This window comes from Moschus berezovskii, chromosome 15 (genome assembly GCF_049115385.1).
Source record: "Moschus berezovskii isolate FMDL1 chromosome 15, NW_MosBer_1.0, whole genome shotgun sequence".
In the NCBI taxonomy this organism is placed as follows: domain Eukaryota; kingdom Metazoa; phylum Chordata; class Mammalia; order Artiodactyla; family Moschidae; genus Moschus; species Moschus berezovskii.
Genome location: NC_142474.1, coordinates 66,454,023 through 66,474,351, shown reverse-complemented (window position 1 = coordinate 66,474,351; position 20,329 = coordinate 66,454,023). Strand labels below are relative to the sequence as shown.

The 20,329-nt window shown below is 38.6% G+C and overlaps 1 protein-coding gene across 11 annotated transcripts in view; it reads left to right on the top strand.

The window, feature by feature from the left end:
• Positions 1 to 20,329, top strand: part of PARD3 (par-3 family cell polarity regulator) — a 601,533-nt gene that overhangs the window by 317,982 nt on the left and 263,222 nt on the right. For all 11 annotated transcript variants that reach the window (XM_055428032.2, XM_055428014.2, XM_055428024.2 and 8 more), the window contains exons 6-7: positions 15,686 to 15,777; positions 18,026 to 18,109. In XM_055428032.2, coding sequence (XP_055284007.1) covers positions 15,686 to 15,777; positions 18,026 to 18,109 — 176 coding nt within the window. The remainder of the gene's footprint in view (positions 1 to 15,685; positions 15,778 to 18,025; positions 18,110 to 20,329) is intronic.

The following is a 20,329-nucleotide window of genomic DNA, read 5'->3' as shown; positions in this document are numbered from 1 at the left end:
ATAAGGGACTCTCAAGAGTCTTCTCCAACACCACACTTCAAAAGCATCTATTCTTCTGCGATCAGCTTTCTTCACAGTCCAACTCTCAAATCCATACATGACCACTGGAAAAACAATAGCCTTGACTAGACAGAGCTTTGTTGGCAAAGTAATGTCTCTGCTTTGTAATATGCTATCTAGGTTGGTCATAACTTTCCTTCCAAGGAGTAAGCGTCTCTTAATTTCATGGCTGCAATCAGCATCCACAGTGATTTTGGAGCCCAAAAAAATAAAGTCTGACACTGTTTCCACTGTTTTTCCATCTATTTCCCATGAAGTGATGGGACCAGATGCCATGATCTTTGTTTTCTGAATGTTGAACTTCAAGCCAACCTTTTCACTCTCCTCTTTCACTTTCATCAAGCGGCTTTTGAGTTCCTCTTCACTTTCTGCCATAAGGGTAGTGTCATCTGCATATCTGAGGTTATTGATATTTCTCCCGGCAATCTTGATTCCAGCTTGTGCTTCTTCCAGCCCAGCGTTCCTCATGATGTACTCTGCATATAAGTTAAATAAGCAAGGTGACAATATACAACCTTGACGTACACCTTTTCCTATTTGGAACCAGTCTGTTGTTCCATGTACAGTTCTAACTGTTGCTTCCTGACCTGCATACAGGTTTCTCAAGAGGCAGGTCAGGTGGTCTGGGATTCCCATCTCTTTCAGAATGTTCCACAGTTTATTGTGATCCACACAGTCAAAGGCTTTGGCATAGTCAGTGAAGCAGAAATAGATGTTTTTCTGGAACTCTCTTGCTTTCTCCATGATCCAGCGGATGTTGGCAATTGGATCTCTGGTGCCTCTGCCTTTACTAAAACCTGCTTGAACATCTGGGAGTTCACGGTTTACATACTGCTGAAGCCTGGCTTGGAGAATTTTGAGCATGACTTTACTAGCGTGTGAGATGAGTGCAATTGTGCGGTAGTTTGAGCATTCTTTGGCATTGCCTTTCTTTGGGATTGGAATGAAGACTGACCTCTTCCAGTCCTGTGGCCACTGCTGAGTTTTCCAAATCTGCTGGCATATTGAGTGCAGCACTTCCACAGCATCATCTTTTAAGACTTGAAATAGCTCAACTGAAATTCCATCAGCTCCACTAGCTTTGTTAGTAGTGATGCTTTCTAAGGCCCACTTGACTTCACATTCCAAGATGTCTGGCTCTAGGTCAGTGATCACGTTATCGTGACTATCTTGGTCGTGAAGATCTTTTTTGTACAGTTCTTCTGTGTATTCCTGCCACCTCTTCTTAATATCTTCTGCTTCTGTTAGGTCCATACCATTTCTGTCCTTTATCGAGCCCATCTTTGCATGAAATGTTCCCTTGGAATCTCTAATTTTCTTGAAGAGGTCTCTTGTTTTTCCTATTCTGTTGTTTTCCTCTATTTCTTTGCAATGATCGCTGAGGAAGTCTTTCTTATCTCTCCTTGCTATTCTTTGGAACTCTGCATTCAGATGCTTATATCTTTCCTTTTCTCCTTTGCTTTTCGCCTCTCTTCTTTTCACAGCTATTTGTAAGGTCTCCTCAGACAGCCATTTCGCTCTTTTGCATTTCTTTTCCATGGGGATGGCCTTGGTCCCTGTCTCCTGTACAATGTCAGGAACCTCCGTCCAGAGTTCATCAGGCACTCTATCAATCAGATCTAGTCCCTTAAATCTATATAAACTCTAATAGATGTTTACATGAGTGGGTTTTGTTAAGGGACCCATGTGTTGTTCTTTACTTGTTTCTTAACAATTTAAAATAACGAGGTGTAGAACTTTGAGGACTACAAAAATTTTTTAATAAGCCCTTCAAAATTAATAATGGTGAAATATGTATTTATCATCAAGGAAAAAGGGTTTAATAAACACGTTAGTCCCCGTTGGAAGTGATGTGAGGTTTTTTTGGACCACAAAGCTCAGTGATGAACTTGCCTTGTAGGGACTCTTCTTTACTCTTTACTCTTTTTTTGATTTTTTTTAATTGAAATTTCTTCTAATTTATTTGATATAGCATCTTACCAATCTTCTTTTTTTAAACTTTTCTACCATTCAGATACTACACCAAAATGATTAAGAAAACAACAACAACTCTCTGCTGGAACTGATTCAGTATGATATACATTCAGTGTCAATGCCCAGTTCCATTTTTTACTTCCCTATAATGTTCTAATTTTCTTTCTAGATCCTTAATTCTTTGTAGAGTCACTTTTAAAAGGAGTTATAAAGTAGTGATATCATATAATAAAAAGCAATTTATGAAAGTTTTGTAACTTTTTTAAAAATAAAAATGCCCTTTATTTTTAAAAGATTTTATGCTCATTGTAAAAATACTTAATGTTATAAAGACACAGTAAAAATCACTGCCATCCAAATGTAATAACTGGTAAGATTTCCTGATGTTCATTGTTTATATGTATGTATGTGTGCTGTTTGCTCAGTCGTGTCTGACTGTTTGTGACCCCATAGACTATATAAGCCCACCTGGCTCATCTGTCCATGGAATTTACCAGGCAAGAATATTGGAGTGGGTTGCCATTTCCTTCTCCAGGGGAGCTTCCCGACCCGGGGATTAAACCCAGGTCTCCTGTATCAGCAGGCAAATTCTTTAATGCTGCACCACCTAGGAAACCATTATTTACATGTTTCTCCTAAAATGATGAGATGGTTAGATGGCATCATTGACTCAATGGACATGAGTTTGAACAAACTCCAGGAGATAGTGAAGAACAGGGAAGCCTGGCATTCTGCAGTTCATGGGATCAGAGGGAGTCAGACATAACTGAGCTACTGAACAACAGCCTAAAATGAAAATTCATAGACAGAAATATTTTAACAGTAATTCTCACTCTATTTGAAAGTACCTTATTATATGTTCAGAGTTTAATATTTGTTACAACATGATTATTATCATATTTTCTTACAGACCCTGGCCCTGACTTACTAGTTGGCGAGGGTCACATCCAGTACTGAATTGTGCTTGGTTCCTCTTCTCTGGGTTGTAAAGTGTGAAACCGAAGACCACAGGCCATAAGAGCATTCTCAAAATCATAGGGCTCCTGCTGCAGAGAAATCTGCAATCCTTTCTAGGCCTAATTTCTTCATAATAAGAACTCCTGCCTTGTTGTGAGGATTAAATGAAAGATTGTATAGGCAGTTTGTTGTGTGTTATAGATGTTTCATAAAATTAGTTCTTTCTCTTTTTCCTAAAAATTTTGCTTTAATAGGTAGGATGCTTTGCATGCAGTGATAGCCATGAATCTATTCCAGCAAGCTCATGAGATGGAGAATGTTGTATTTCTTTAATTTAGATTAATGTACTGGGTGGATCCATTACATGTCTAGTTATAATTTCATGTAGAGCATTCAGTAAACTTATTAAAGAATACTTTACATGTCAGCAACACAGCTCTGTTATCCAAGTTACGTTGTGCTCAAAGATTTGTGAACTTATCACATGGTTACATTGCTCAGTTATAATTGAATAAAGACTAGCAGAAACTTAATTCACAAAGAAGATCCCATCTGTTTTTTTTACTGAAATATATTTTAAGGGTTGTATTGTTGATTAAATTGAAGTTGTATTGAGGACTAGAGAAGTGTGTTCTTTAGTAATTGGCACATCAGAAGTCTTCAGTATATACCAGCAATTATCATTTTTGTTAATTAAAATTTATAAAATTTAAAATTCATAAGTGCCTTGCCTTTCAAAGAAGTGATTTGTCCTTATGTGTAGCAAGAAATATTTGTTTAGACTTTTTCTTTCTTACTGATTTAAGTAAAAGTTTATTTAAACGAAAGAGCCTTTTAATGAATGGAAAGATTGATGATGAATGGAAAAGCCCTGATGCTGGAAAGATTGATGGCAGGAGGAGAAGGGATGGTTGGATGGCATCATCAACTCAATGGACATGAGTTTGAGCAAACTCCAGGAGTTATTGAAGGGCAGGAAAGCCTTGTGTGTTACAGTCCATGGGGTCGCAAAGAGTCTGACACGAGTGAGCAACTGAACAACAAGTTTCTACATTAACAAACTGATGATTAATTTTGAAATCATTATTAAACCAGGGAGAAATTGATTTTTTGAGAGGAAATAGTTATAAATTGTTTTTTAAATACAAATCTAGATATTTACTTACTCATTACGCTTATTTCACCCTGAAGATAAAGCATTTTAAAATGTCACCTCTGTAAGGATTAAATGTTAGAACAGCAAAATTGGTCAGATCACAAAATCAGTACGTTTCTACAATCCATAAGTTAGAGTATTTTTTTTGGGAATGTTCAAAAGAAACCAATGGGTATTAGTCTGATAAGGAAGCCACACTTGAACCAGATTGATTACGCTGGTTAAAATCATGTTACCTAATGGGTACACTTAGCCTTTGGTGTGTGGTAACAACTTGCTGGCAGCAAAATCTGTGGGTTTGGATAAGCAGAAGGAAATTGTCAGTGGTGGAAGAACTTTATTATGATGTACAATTTGGAGCTCCAGACGTAATCATTTCCTTGTAATATTTTTTCCTATGTTATGCTCAAAATTCTTCATTGCCTGAAAACCTCACTTACAAAGGTTTTACTCTTGTTAGGAGTAAATAAATAGCAAATTACCAGTGATCTTTTTTCTTCTTTAGATGTTTTGTTGTTGTTTAGATTTTTATTGGAGAAGGCAATGGCAAGCCACTCCAGTACTCTTGCCTAGAATATCCCATGGACGGAGGAGCCTGGTAGGCTGCAGTCCGTGGGGTCGCTACGGGTCGGACATGACTGAGCGACTTCACTTTCACTTTTCACTTTCACACATTGGAGAAGGAAATGGCAACCCACTCCAGTGTTCTTGCCTGGAGAATCCCAGGGACAGGGGAGCCTGGTGGGCTTTTGTCTATGGGGTCACACAGAGTCACGACTGAAGTGACTTAGCAGCAGCAGCAGGGAATCTGAGCAGTGAGAGCTACTTCCTGTGAAAGAAATAACTTCCATATTGTTGAAGTGGTGATAGTGGTCAAGTCTTTGGGATAAATATGTTAGGAGTCAGGCAGGTGGGATGCTGGAGTTAGTTATTGAATCCAGTGATACTTGGTAAGGCTTCCTTTGTTTGTCTTGGAGCACAGGAATCATGGAGGAAGATTCCTGCATATGACTGGATGTCAGACTAAGTATGCCTGATAGGATTCCTCCACCCCCAGAAACTCTAATGATCTATAAGAAACAAGCCTAGATTTTGAAACTTAATTTCAGGATTCCACTGTGCATTTAACAGGTGCAAAGATACATACTATTTGTTGTTCTCTGTGGTTAGATAGCTTCATAAATCAGCACCATCTGTTCTTCTTCTAAAAGACTCTTCTCTTGCCTTGGGTTGTATGGAGTCATGTTGTGTATGTTTCAAGACAGGAAATGTTTCATTTCTGTGGGAAATGGAAATTTCATGGACTATGTTCAGGACTGTGTTTGCCATTCCATTTGATCAGTATTAACTTGAGATGAGGGTGTTAGGCATCCTGTTGAGGGTGGGCAACTCACATATATTATTCAACATCACAGGTACTGAATTATTCTTCATTTAATCCAAAGTTATTTGACATTGAACTCTGGAGTTCTATGGAGCAAGTTTATATTAAGATGAACTGCACTGCCTTTGAAGGTATAAGAGCTATTATTTTCCCTCTATAATACAAGAAGACAGTTTTATTTTTAAAAGTCTTGCTTATTATGTAGTACTGTCTTTTCTAATTTTTTTTAAAGTGCTTTCACTCTAGTAGAATACAATGATCTTTAAATAAAATTATATTACACATTTCCTGATTTTATTTCTTTGGACGTTTGCTTATAGGTTTATCATTTTCAACAGTGAAATCCACCGGCGCCCCCCCCCCCCAAATGTTTTCAGTTGTTTTCCACATATGATGGAAAATTATTTTTCCCTGGGGATTAGGCTAGTTAATCAAATAGTGGCAACCTTAACACAAAAGCTTTCTGGAATCCAATTTGTGATACTCAGGGGACTTGGAAACAGATTCACCTCAGAATTTATTTTCCACCAAATGTGATCCCCCAAAGTGGTTTAATTCATACTGTCAACATTCAAGTAAATACTTTCTTTGGAAGCTATGGCTCACTAAGAGTTAATGTATCTCTCATTAAGTTTGGAAAATTTTGGAATTCCAAAACTCGAAAAAGGTGAAAAAGATCATTTAGTTGAGCATTTGTGAGGCAGTGTAATTGAACTGGTTAAACTATTTTACATGAAAAATAATAATAACAACATTTGAGGAAGAATATTGTAAATTTATTTAGCAAGATATCATCAGAACTTTCTTTTCCTTTCTTACTTCCTAAACATAAAAATCAAAGATTGGTATGCTGGAAATTTAAGTAAACAAGTATAACTTAAGTTTTTAAAAAACATTTAGATAGTAATTAAATTATTTCTTGAAATTGTAGGCTTTTCTTTAAAGTAATAGCTATTCAAAATATTTATATCCTCAGAACTCAAGAGTACGAATGCAGAGATGCAGGTGATTGCTTTCTGGGTAAATTTTTATTGTGTTCCATAAAACAGACAATTTTCCTTGTTTTGTAAACAAACAGATTACAAAGTTTATCCTCTTCTATGAATGATGGAAGCAGGATTCAGATTTTAAGTGTTCTAACTACCCATTCTGTACTATTTTGCAATAGTATCCACTTAAGTTTTTGGATATCATTAACAGAAATCTGTGAATATAGAGAAAATATTTAGTGCCCAAGAAGGAAAAAATACAACTAGATAATTTTTGAAATTAAAAAGATAATTAGGGATTTAGCCTAATTTCATTTTTTTCTCTCTCCTCTTACTACTTAACTCTTCCATCTTAAAAACATTGCTTAGATCAGTATTATATCACAGATAAAGGGTTAACAAAAATTATTTCCCCCTCTGCACAAGAATATAAAGTTTGGTGAGGTTTTTGGTTTTGTTTTGTTCCGTTTTCCTGGAAACCTGATAAAGGTTTCTGTGAACAATCTTGTTATGGTAATTAAATTATTCTGATTGGTAAATTTTATCTGGACTGGAAAAACTGTAAATATCTGACAAGCAGCTGTCCCTTTGGTGATGTCATGAGACATACTGGCTTCTCTGAGGCAGGAGTCTCCTGAGCCAAGGTAGCACTTTGCATCCAGCCCCTAGAAGTGTATTCCTGTGCACCTGAACTGTCATCTGGGGGACCCACAGGAGAAGGTCGTGGGCATCTTCCAGGAAGGCACCTTTCAGGGACACGAGCACGATACTGCCTTCCTGGCACGCTGGGTTTCCTATCTTTTATTGTTTGAACTAAACCTGGTGCCAGATTTACATTAAAATTAAATACAGCATACTGGAAGGCATTTAATGAAAAAACCAGCACTCTCTGTGTTCCCCCAGGCGCTCTCACTAGAACAGCAACTCCCAATTTATGCAGACGTTGGTTGGTTCTGGTATTTACTTCCATGTTTCTGAATAAAATATTTATGCTGTTGTTTTTTGGTTACTAGCTATTGACACTGGAGAAGGCAATGGCAAGCCACTCCAGTACTCTTGCCTAGAAAACCCCATGGATGGTGGAGCCTGGTGGGCTGCAGTCCGTGGGGTCGCTAAGGGTCGGAGACGACTGAGCGACTTCACTTTCACTTTTCGCTTTCACACATTGGAGAAGGAAATGGCAACCCACTCCAGTGTTCTTGCCTGGAAAATCCCAGGGATGGGGGAGCCTGGTGGGCTTCCGTCTATGGGGTCACACAGAGTCGGACACGACTGAAGTGACTTAGCAGCAGCAGCAGCAGCTATTGACATCTTTTGATTTGTCATTGTGGAGACGTTTTCCCTTTAAGGCCACTTTTACCTTCCCGATTCCCCTCCTCTAAGTCTTGTTACATGAAAATTCCAAGTGGAATCAATACCCAGTGTCACATGGTGATGTGAGAACTGCTCACGGCATAGCCGAGTGGGTTCTCTGATTACGTTTCCTTTCCTACACATTTTCCTTTGCTGTTCTTGGAGCTAATTGCTTTGGCATTTTGATGATTTGGTTTGTTTTCTCTGTCTATATCTTTAATCTGTGTCCTCCCCTCTACCCCCCGTCATTCTCTATCAGGTCTCTGAAAATATTTCCCAAATATTAAACAATATCAGAGTAATTATTATTATGATTTTTCTCATGGAGACGGGCTTCCCAGACCTCTGCATCCTGTTGCTCTAATCTTCTCTGGACCGTCACCATATTCTGGACTTACCTTGGGTTCTGTCCATTGTCTCATTGAGTTTTCTGGGTTTTACTGGAAGACATCCAAAAATAATTTTATAGGAAAGGGACCAGGGAAAGTAAAGACTTTGCTTGTCAGATTGATTTTTTTTTTTTTAACTTTGCACACTTGATTTTTGTTTTGTTTGGTTGGGCATATTATTCTATGTTGAAAAATATGTTTTTCCCTTGATATAGAGGGTTTAACTCTTTCATGTAGTAGAATTTAATGTTTTACTGTTCAAAAGACATTCTTATCATAGAGCATGTCTTAATCATGTTCCCAGTTTTAGTTTGCTAGCGATCATACAAATGCTGTGTGTGTGTGTGTGTGTGTGTGTGTGTGTGTGCACGCACTCAGTTGCTTCAGTTGTGTCCGACTCTTTGTAACCCTCTGGACCGTAGCCCGTCAGGCTCCTCTGTCCGTAGAATTCTCCGGGCAAGAATACTGGAGTGCCATGCCCTCCCCCAGGGGCCTAAAGATGCTACCACTTGGCAGTGCTCAGATTAAATTCTGTTATTGGGAGATAACTTCCCATGGTTCCTTTGCATTTCTGTACATCTTGAGAATGAAGGCCTTTGTGCTGCACTCTTCTTTTAGTGATGTGTGTACAGAAAACAGCCTTGGAAGACAGACATGGTGTCTCCCACCAAAGGAGTGAGCAGGCATGCGAACTGTTTGTGTAAAGGGTTCCAGTTCCCTGGGCTTAGTTTCTCCTGTGTAGACCAATGTCCCCTGGCCCTCTGCGTATCAACTTTGAGAATTTTAGCTTAGGAATCAGTACAGAAATGGATGATACTCTGGCTAATGCCATTGCTGTAATGAACTGTCCTTTGTCTCTGAACCAGGGTGTCCTCTGTGACACCCATGAAGCTACATGTGGCAGGCTAACTTAGAGCTTTCAAGCAGGATGAAATCATAGCCCTGCCACAGGTCTTCACATCTGTTTCCTCTCTGAAAATTTCCTCACCTAGCAACCCATGGTGTTTTCTTTTTCCTGCCATTTATTGGATTGTAGAATATTCATTGGAAGCACTGTTGTTGAAGCTGAAGCTCTAGTACTTTGGCTCCCTGATGTGAAGAGCCAAGTCATTGGAAAAGACCCCGATGCTGAGAAAGATTGAAGGCAACAGGAGAATGGGGCAGCAGAGCATGAGAAGGTTAGAAAGCATCACTGACTCAATGGACAAAAATTTGAGCAAACTCCAGGAGATAGTAGAGGACAGAGGAGCCTGGCATGCTAATGGTCCATGGGGTGACAAGATTTAGTGAATGAACAACAACAACAACAATGCAGCTTTTAGTTGTTTATAATTTTTGATATGTTTCCTCATTCTGAAACCCTTTTATTATGAAAGTACTTTGTATACAGCAAAGTGCAAGAAATTATGGGTTTTATGCCACTTTCTAAAATGCATATGATACATTCTATATTTAACTGAGGGGGAGATCAGTCCTGGGTGTTCATTGGAAGGACTGATGCTAAAGCTGAAGCTCCAATATTTTGGCCACCTCAGGCAAACAGTTGACTCACTGGAAAAGACTCTGATGCTGGGAGGGGTTGGGGGCAGGAGGAGAAGGGGACGACAGAGAATGAGATGGCTGGATGGCATCACCGACTCAATGGAGGTGAGTTTGAGTGAACTCCGGGAGTTGGTGATGGACAGGGAGGCCTGGCGTGCTGTGATTCATGGGGTCGCAAAGAGTCGGACACGACTCAGCGACTGAACTGAACTGAACTGAACTGAATATGTTTAATATTAAATTTTACTGCGAGGCATAAAGTATGAAAGGGTGAATATATACTCTTAAAATATCTTATAATTGTGTAACATTATCAAATCCTGAAAGATGATGCTGTGAAAGTGATGCACTCAATATGCCAGCAAATTTGGAAAACTCAGCAGTGGCCACAGGACTGGAAAAGGTCAGTCAACATTCCAATCCCAAAGAAAGGCAATGCCAAAGAATGCTCAAACTACCGCACAATTGCACTCATCTCACATGCTAGTAAAGTCATGCTCAAAATTCTCCAAGCCAGGCTTCAGCAATATGTGAACCGTGAACTTCGAGATGTTCAAGCAGGTTTTAGCAAAGGCAGAGGCACCAGAGATCAAATTGCCAACATCCTCTGGATCATGGAGAAAGCAAGAGAATTCCAGAAAAACATCTATTTCTGCTTTATTGACTATACCAAAGCCTTTGACTGTGTGGATCACAATAAACTGTGGAACATTCTGAAAGAGATGGGAATACCAGACCACCTGACCTTCCCCTTGAGAAACCTGTATGCAGTTCAGGAAGCAACAGTTAGAACTGTACATGGAACAACAGACTGGTTCCAAATAGGAAAAGGTGTACGTCAAGGTTGTATATTGTCACCCTGCTTATTTAACTTATATGCAGGGTACATCATGAGGAACACTGGGCTGGAAGAAGCACAAGCTGGAATCAAGATTGCTGGGAGAAATACCAATAACTTCAGATATGCAGATGTTACCACCCTTATGGCAGCAAGTGAAGAGGAACTCAAAAGCCTCTTGATGAAAGTGAAAGAGGAGAGTGAAAAGGTTGGCTTGAAGCTCAACATTCATAAAACAAAGATCATGGCACTGGTCCCATCACTTCATGGCAAATAGATGGAAAAACAGTGGAAACAGTGTCAGACTTTATTTTTTTGGGCTCCGAAATCACTGCAGATGGTGATTGCAGCCATGAAATTAAAAGACACTTACTCCTTGGAAGGAAAGTTATGACCAACCTAGATAGCATATTAAAAAGCAGAGACATTACTTTGCCAACAAAGGTCCGTCTAGTCAAGGCTATGGTTTTTCCCGTGGTCATGTATGGATGTGAGAGTTGGACTATGAAGAAAGCTGATCGCCGAAGAATAGATACTTTTGAACTGTGGTGTTGGAGAAGACTCTTGAGAGTCCCTTGTACTGCAAGGAGATCCAACCAGTTCATTCTAAAGGAGATCAGTCCTGGGTGTTCACTGAAAGGACTGATGCTAAAGCTGAAACTGCAATACTTTGGCCACCTCATGCGACGAGTTGACTCACTGGGAAAGACTTTGATGCTGGGAGCGATTGGGGGCGGGAGGAGAAGGGGATGACAGAGAATGAGATGGCTGGATGGCATCACCAACTCGATGGACATGAGTTTGAACTCCGGGAGTTGGTGATGGGCAGGGAGGCCTGGTGTGCTGTGATTCATGGGGTCGCAGAGAGTCGGACACGACTGAGCGACTGAAGTGAACTGAACTGAACCCTAAAACATTACTGAGGTATGTTTTATATGTCATATATTTATTGTTTTCTTTTCAATAACAGCTAACATTTATTGTCAGTTACCATTTGTCAGGTACTATGTTATGATTTGTGACATGGGTTTATCTTACTTATTCCTCTCAGTAATCTTAAGAAGAATTAGATGGTTTTATTGTTCCTAGTTTACAGAAGATGGAATCGAAATACAGAAGGGGTATATAACTTAAAATTTAAGGATGTAAAATTGGCAGATGGCACACTCACAGTTTCACATCCATGTCTGTTTAATTTTTGAAACTGAGCTCTCAACCACTATTCTCTACTGAAAAAAGATGGGATAGGACGAAAAGTACACTGACTCACCTGACAAATTTTTTTCACACTGCGTAGTTTAAATTAATACTCTAGGCCTTCTTTTTGACATATTTCATAACTGAGCTTCATGTACTATGGTTACAGTGGAATTCAGTGTATGACTCCTGCTAAAAGTGACTTTGCTCAGTTGCAGCTCTTAAAAATACAAAACAACAAAGTAGAGCAGTATAGGAGTTTGATGTGTGCACACTCAGAATCTGTAGTTCCCACAGCAACTGCAGCCCAGCCTCAGGGCAGTGAATTTTGCAAAATAACTGAACACCATATGCAGTGACATGAAATAATATTCTCCATGCTCTTGGGGCCCTGATAATGGCCACTGTGGGAACAGTGAATGTGTCAATTATCAGTTTCTGTTTCATCACTGTGGTTTGGGGCATTTAATTTATGTGGCTATTTCCCAGTGCTGCATAGGTATTTCTGCTAGTTGTATATCGTGGTGGTGTTTCAGCAGTGCTTAAATTATTAATGAATCCTGAAACGAAATGTCTTTAACCCATAAACTATTTGTATGTTTTCCATCTGATTCATATACTGTGTTTCTTTCCTCTCTATCCCAACTCCCAATGGAAAAGCTTAATTTTGGGAGTTTGTTGTTTACATTGTAAGTGTGACTCTTAGGCAGGTTCAAGATGCTGGTTCACCTTTGAAATGTACTATGTGATGGTTCTTAAAAGAGATAAATGACTAAGAAGGACATAATAGAGCCCCTCAAAGCACAGGATCATCAGTCTTCAAGTAGCTTAGCCTCACACAGTGCTCCACCATTGAAGATGCATGAAGTCTATCTAAACTCATAGAAGAACTCGGCACATCCAGCTTCTTATTTTTCTGGGTTCTCAGAAAAAATGTCAATTGGGCATTACCAACTACCTTGCCTTCATATCGCCTTAGTGACTTGAAATATCATTTGATGCTCTATCTTGAACTTAGAGCCATTGCTTATCATTTTGTTGATTGATGTCTCTGTTAATGGCTTATACATTTATACTATGAGTTAAAAATATACAATTTTTCTGTAGTGGTAGACTCTCATTAGGTGGTTTAATAAGTTCATATATAAGCTCACTGTTATCAAGTTTGTATAGTAGAAAAAGATAAACCTAACAAATTATGGGTATGTAAACTATACACATAAACCTCCAAGATGTAAATTAAATAAATTTTATTGAGTTGTATTTGAAAGCATGTTACCCCAGAGATTCCTGAGGATGATTTTGTTTTCATTTCATGCATACTACCTGCTGGGTATAAGACACTGTGGAGCCAAAGTCAAGCCCACGTGAGCCTCTTAGCCACTGTGTTTGGAGATTCTGAGTCTTTTCTAAGTATTGTAATTTGAATAATAAAACCGTTGATGTCATCAGACGTGTTTATCCTTATTCAGATGATCCTGCAAAGCCAACATCACTGTTAGTGAACTGCGTAGTGGAATGACAGTGGACAAGATGACAAAGAGAGGTATATTCTTGGGTGACATTTCATTTACTTTTATGAACCATCACATTTATTCCACATGTACTTTTTGAAGCACTGGCATATTTACTCAATTTCTACAACATGTTGGAATATAATTTTTTTTTTCTTTTACGAACTGAAAAACTGCCTTTCTGAAAGGAAGAGTACAATACTGGGAGTTGGTTAGCTTTCTCTTTGTCCCTTTTCGTGCACCTGGTCCTTTGTAACAGAAGTAAACAGAAGTGGTTCTTCATGGCTAAGATCTTACTGCCTTTAAACGATCAGTCAATGGGCTTAGGATAACTTTACGTGACATTTCACAGGTTGAAGTGTTTAAGTCTAAGATTGTACTAACTTCATGTTCATTTTGACAACCTGTGTTAATAGGAACTAGGGAAATGACAGTTGGACTGAAGATTGTGCTAATCTTTAAAATTTATAATGGTCTCAAATGTTTGGATTACTAAAATATTAAATATCTGTCCCCAGTGTAATGTACATTTATTTGTATAACATTGTAGTAATATATTCAGAGCAGTAGTATGCATGCATGCAAGTATGCTTAGTCACTCAGTCATGTCCAACTCTTTGTGACCCTCTTTGGACTGTAGCCTGCCAGGCTTCTCTGTCCATAGAATTTTTCAGGCAAGAATACTGGAATGAATTGCCATTTCCTCCTCCCGAGCATCTTCCTGACCCAGAGATCTAGTCTGTATCTCCTGCATTGCAAGCAGATTTCTTACCCGCTAAGCCATCAGGGATATTATATAATATCAACAACTTTAGATTTGCAAATGGAGACGGCAGTGGCACCCCCACTCCAGTACTCTTGCCTGGAAAATCCCATGGATGGTGGAGCCTGGTAGGCTGCAGTCCATGGGGTCACTAAGAGTTGGACACGACTGAGTGACTTCACTTTCACTTTTCACTTTCACGCATTGGAAAAGGAAATGGCAACCCACTCCAGTGTTCTTGCCTGGAGAATCACAGGGACAGGGGAGCCTGGTGGGCTGCTGTCTGTGGGGTCGCACAGAGTCGGACACGACTGAAGCAACTTAGCAACAGCAGCAGCAGCAGATTTGCAAATGATACCACTTGAATGGCAGAAAGTGAAGAGGAACTAAAGAGCCTCTTGATGAAGGTGAAAGAGGAGAGTGGAAAAGCTGGCTTAAAACTCAACATTCAAAAAACAAAGATCATGGGATCTGGTCCCATCACTTCATGACAAATAGATGGGGAAAAAATGGAAACAGTGACAGACTTTATTTTCTTGGGCTCCAAAATCACTGGGGACAGTGACTGCAGCCATAAAATTAAAAGACGCTTGCTCCTTGGGAAAAAGAGCTATGACAAAGCTAGGCAGTGTATTAAAAAGCAGAGACATCACTTTGCCGACAAAGGTCCATATAGTCAAAGGTACGGTTTTTCCAGTAGTCATGTACAGGTGTGAGAGAAGTCTCTTGTGAGGCTTAGAACTTTCCCAGCTGTATGAGAACTTCTTTGGTATAACTGTTCTCCAGTTTGTGAGTTGCTCGCCTGGTGGCTCTATTGTGTAGCTAATGGTCACCTCCTTCAAGAGGACTTAATGCCACACGCTGCAACTCCCAGGACTGCTGTTGCTAGAGCCTCTGTCCCTGTGGCAGGCCACTGCTGACTCATGCCTCTGCAAGAGACCCTCAAATGCTCAAAGGCAGGTCTGCCTCAGTCTCTTGTGGGAGTCAATGCTCCTTTCCCCGGGTCTGGGTGCACACAGGTTTTGTTTGTTCCCTCCAGCCATCTCTGGCAGGTATGAGGTTTGATTTTAAATGTGATTGGGTCCCTCTTACCATCTTGTTGCAGCTTCTCCTTTGCCCTTGATTGTGCGGTATCTTTTTTTGGTGGGTTCCAACATTCTCCTGTCGATGGTGGTTCAGTAGCAAGTTACAATTTTGGTATTCTTGCAGGAGAAAATGAGCGCATGTCCTTCTGCTCCGCCATCTTGGGTTTGATTTTTACATATTAAATATACCAAAAGGTGAAGTAGAAATGATAAGAAGTCAACACAGGTATAAGTCCTAATGTTTTCTTTCCTTATTGGAAAGGCATCTTGTTCACCCCCTGGGATATACTAACTCGGGAGACTTACTGCTTTAAAATGCAACTTTTCACATGTTCAAACCCATGTTATCATTAAAGGTCATCCTCACTAGACGAGAGATGTAGTTAATGTGATCATAATGCCTGTGAGAGTCCAGTTTTATCCAGTTTTTTTCATGCACTTTCTAAGAATAAACCTGACCCAGGGTGTGCTTCTCTTTGTTTAGGATGAGGATGTCGCAGAGGAAGACAGCAGTCGCGTGGAACCTGTGGGCCATGCTGACACCGGTGTGGAGAACATCCCCAACTTCTCTCTGGAGTAAGTTACTGACAGTTTCAGCTAAGTTTGTAACATCCATGTAGCTTCACTGATGGCAGCAAGTATTCTGAAAGCGTATGGCATGCGGAATGTCTGTGCTTATTTAAAACATGCTTTGCACTGGTTTGTTTTCCAAAGAGCATCTTTCTTCTACTGAGTTAATGATATAATGTAAGAACTATAGCATGGAAATTCACATGTACCTGCTCTGAGTTTCATGCCTTGGCAAATACTATTAAATGATAGTTTAAAGTAGTATTTGGTTGAAAATGTTTGTCGTGTTCATGGCAATGTCACTGTTTTCAGGTTGCTTTTGTATGTCAGTATTTTGTTTGTTCTTCAACTTTGCCAAGTTAAAAAAGATATTGTAGACATACTTTACTTGAAAAACTAGTTGGATCAGGTAAGCATTAGTCGTTTTTATATATGTTTTTATTGATTTGAAGAAATAGCATCTCTCAAGATATTTGATGGGGACCTTATAAGAGGTTAGGGACCTTGAACATGATTTTAAGTATAGAAGGTCAAAGAAAAGCTTTCATATATTGTCACAACTTTGCAATTATCTTAAATAATGTCAGGTTTGAATGGAAGATGTTTTTTAAGAGTTCGTCTGAGTTACCTTAGAGCAGTCATTCTAAATTTTTTATTTGACTCTGGGTAAAAGTTGGGGTGGAGATATTAATAATTAGAGTCTTAATTTTGTCTTTTCTTGGTTTTCCAAGAAAGGGCTATAAGAATTTTCTCAGTGGAATTAAACAGGCTCCTGAATCAGATTATGTTTGGATATTCAGCACCCAGTGATCTCTAAGTAATTACATTTAAGAAATACTTGTACTGTTGTAGTTATTTTGAGAAAGACTGTGAAATAAATAAATGTATTAAAAATACCATACTATCCTTAGTTGACAAACAGACATTAAATAGATGTTCAAATGCTATTAATGATATCTGAAATAGGATTTTAGGACATTCTATGAAAACATTAAAAAATTAAATATCCATGTAAATAGTATTACTTTAGTAAATATTTTGCAATATGACAAAATTTTAATTTAGCTAATTAGGATATTAACTAATGTCATAAGTAGTGTATATGATTAAATCTATATACATATTTTCAATTTTGATTTGTTTGATATTCCTATCTTTAATTTTCTTGAGTCTTTGTATTACATAACCAGGGTACTTATAGTATATAGGATTACCTCAGGTTTTTATTTAAGACATACAGTTGAAGTATTGGCATTTTCCAGTTCATGAGAACTGTTCTGGGATCCTGATCAAGTCCACTGGTAGTTACTTATGTTTGTCCAGGTTTCCTTAAACTAGATACCTAATATCTAGTTGAAATAGTATTTCCAAATATTGATCATTGGATCAGTACTATTTAGATTTCTGTGCCATGCTCATACCCACAGAAATACCTACAAAGAAAGGGAAATCTCATTGAAACGGTTTAGAAAATTTACATTCTCCAGATTACACCAGTTTGCAGTAAATTTGGGCTTATGATATTAATATTAAAGTACTGTAGTTATGTAGTAGAAGTCTACAAATGAAGTCATGTAACTTCATATAAATAGCATAAAGACTTTAGAGTTCAATTATAAACAGTCTTAAGGTAATTGATTTTTCATGGGTGTCCACTGGGGTTGTGTCACCTGCACGTGCAGTGAGCTTACAGCGGGTAGGATGTTAGGAGTAAGGGTGGTGGCATCCTATCTGGACGGCTACCTGCAGGGGCAGAGCTGTGCCCTTACTGGACTATTGGAAGGATCAATGAGGTGACCTGTGCAGGAGCGCTTTGTAAATTATAAAGTGCTGTGCAATGGAAACATCTTTAGCCCATTAGTCTTCGTAATCCTTGATTAGATATTAGGATGGGAAACTTTCAGTGCAAGTCTAGAGATCTGATTACAAAATGTGAACTTGGACTATACAGAAGAGTGTGGTCCGAGAGCAATGTCCTGGGTGATTTTTAATGTAGTTATTTCTGATGATTGTTCCCCTCCCATGCCATCAGACTAGTGTGCAGGTATGTAGTGTTGAATGTGCTTTCATCACCACGCTTCTATTCCAGAATGTGAATGCATATGCGTGTGTGCCCCTCGGAAGTTTTGTATTGTCCTCTTTTGTTGTTTACTGTGTGTCTGTGCTGTTGCAGTTTTGTGTTTGGTTTGGTTTGGTTTGGTTTTGGTTTGTGACAGTACATGTTCATGCTCCCTCATTCATCATTGTCTCACAGTGATATGGTAAAGCTCGTACAAGTCCCCAACGATGGAGGGCCTCTGGGAATCCATGTAGTGCCTTTCAGTGCTCGAGGCGGCAGGTAACGTATCTTGCAGGTTCTTAATTGAATCATAATGTACAGTGTTTTATCTTCATTTATTCTCAGATGTAGAGTAGTGTTGCATTAGCGTATGCTTAATAGAAGCCTTTTCATTTGGGGGCCACTGTGCCTTCCTTCACATCATAATCACAAAAGCACTTAGGCTGATGAAGAAATCAGGCATTTAAATTATTCTAATAATTTTATTGTTCATCACATCCATGAAAACATTTTACTACGCTGCAAATTGATGATAGCCTTTATTGCCAGAACTCCAGCTGAATGTGCAAAGGTAAGGAAGTTCTTCAAGCATTTATCTGGAAAACTTGTATCCAGTATAAGTTATCTGGATAACATAGAAAATGATTCATTGAAAATTTGTTTATATGTTTGTTTAGTTCTTTAATTTTATATGATTTTTATAATTATGTTCCAAAATTTTTAAGTTAGAGAAGCTATAGATTTATTTCCTCCCGTGTGATCTGTGTCTCCTCTTCAGTCTGCCCACCCAAATGGCACAGTTTTGCACTGTTTGTTAGTATGACTTCATTACTTCATAGAACATGTATCTTTAAAAATGTCAAATGTTACATGAGTTTCTTTTACCCTACTGCTTGTTTTCAATGAAAGAATTATTGTTTGTTTTATATATATTCAAATACTAAGAACTGATTTTGCAGCTAATCATATCAACTAATCAAATGTTTGATGAGTCTTTCATCGTCTGCCTCCTCCTGGGGCATGGTGGAGCATAGGGAGCAGCATTAACCTTTGAGGTTTAATCTCATCCTTTCTTATTTACCCATCTAGTTATTACCCACTGAAACATATATATGATATATTTGGGTTTTTAATTTGAACTTCTTTCTTTTATGGTTATCACTTTATCTATTTATTTTTAAACTTCCTTTATGCTGGGAGAAGAAAACAGGGAGCTGGTAAGTCGCCTTAGGCCAGTGAGTGAGAACACAGAACATTCTTTCAAGTCTTGCCAAGGAATTATAAGCATCTAGTATGTTGTAAGAGACATTGGAATGTCAATTACAGGCATGTGACTGCATTACCTGTTTAGTTTTTTAAAATAGTGTTTGAACAATTGTACCACCTTCCTAATATATGTTCCTGACCGTGCTGTGTCCAGACTTCATGTTTCTGGTAAAGCACATGCTTTATGGAAGATCTGGAAGCTGATACATTGATTTATCTAGAACTCTACTGGAGTAGGAGGCTTGAAAGTGAGCATTGTCTAACAAGATGTGAAATTCTGCTGGAACTGAAAGCGGGGTGTTAAATTCACAGACTTATGACCACTTTTATTTTTTTCCCTTCTTCTTTTTTTAAAACTCTAGAGAAGCATTGAACTTTTGTCAAAGAACTTCCATTTAAACGAGCTCAGTTGTTTTCAAAATGGCCCTTGCCTTTATCTCCTTTAAAAATTATAATTTTAAATGATCTCAGAAGTTAAATCCCTTTTCCATTTATTTCATGAGTAGAAAAATAAGCTAAGAGGGTAAAATGCATGAATGATAGCTTCCCAATACTATTTTGCCTTTAACTGCTTGTGGAGTATAACTCATCACTGCTGAGACTTAATTGTGTATGGACCAGCACTGAACCAGTATTTCAAACATATTATTTTCTGTCATTTATTACACATTTTCTACTGCATTGTGAAAGGATATTGGGATAAAATAGATAGGTAAAAAGCCTAAAGCAAAAAAACTGTGAGACAGAAAAATAAATTGACTGCAGATTAATTCAGTGGAAGGTATTTTTACTGGTTACCATGGCATTTCATTTTGATATACAGAACTCATTCAACTAGACAAGAATCCCTTTGCAGAACTAGAAGGTGTCATTTTTAATCCCTGTTGATTTGGCAGTGTAATGAAGAAAATCCTGTACAACATTCTTGTACAAGGGACAAAGAGATTAAGACAATGAGATTCTTTATAAACCCTTTCTAGGCATCAGCAATTTTCATACTGGGAAACGAAGCAGAATTCTTTCCCTCTAACACCTGTAATGTGTCTTTCTTGACATTCTTGGTTCTTTGGAGTGAGGCCGAAAATGCAGAGAACAGCAGGAGGGCTCCTCCAGAATCCTAGACGCCAATCTTCAGGAGCCAGAGACACCCATCTCCCTTGTTCTCAGAAATGCTGACAAGTACATTCTTCCCAGTCTATCAGAAACCTTCCCAACCATTTACTGAGTGACGGT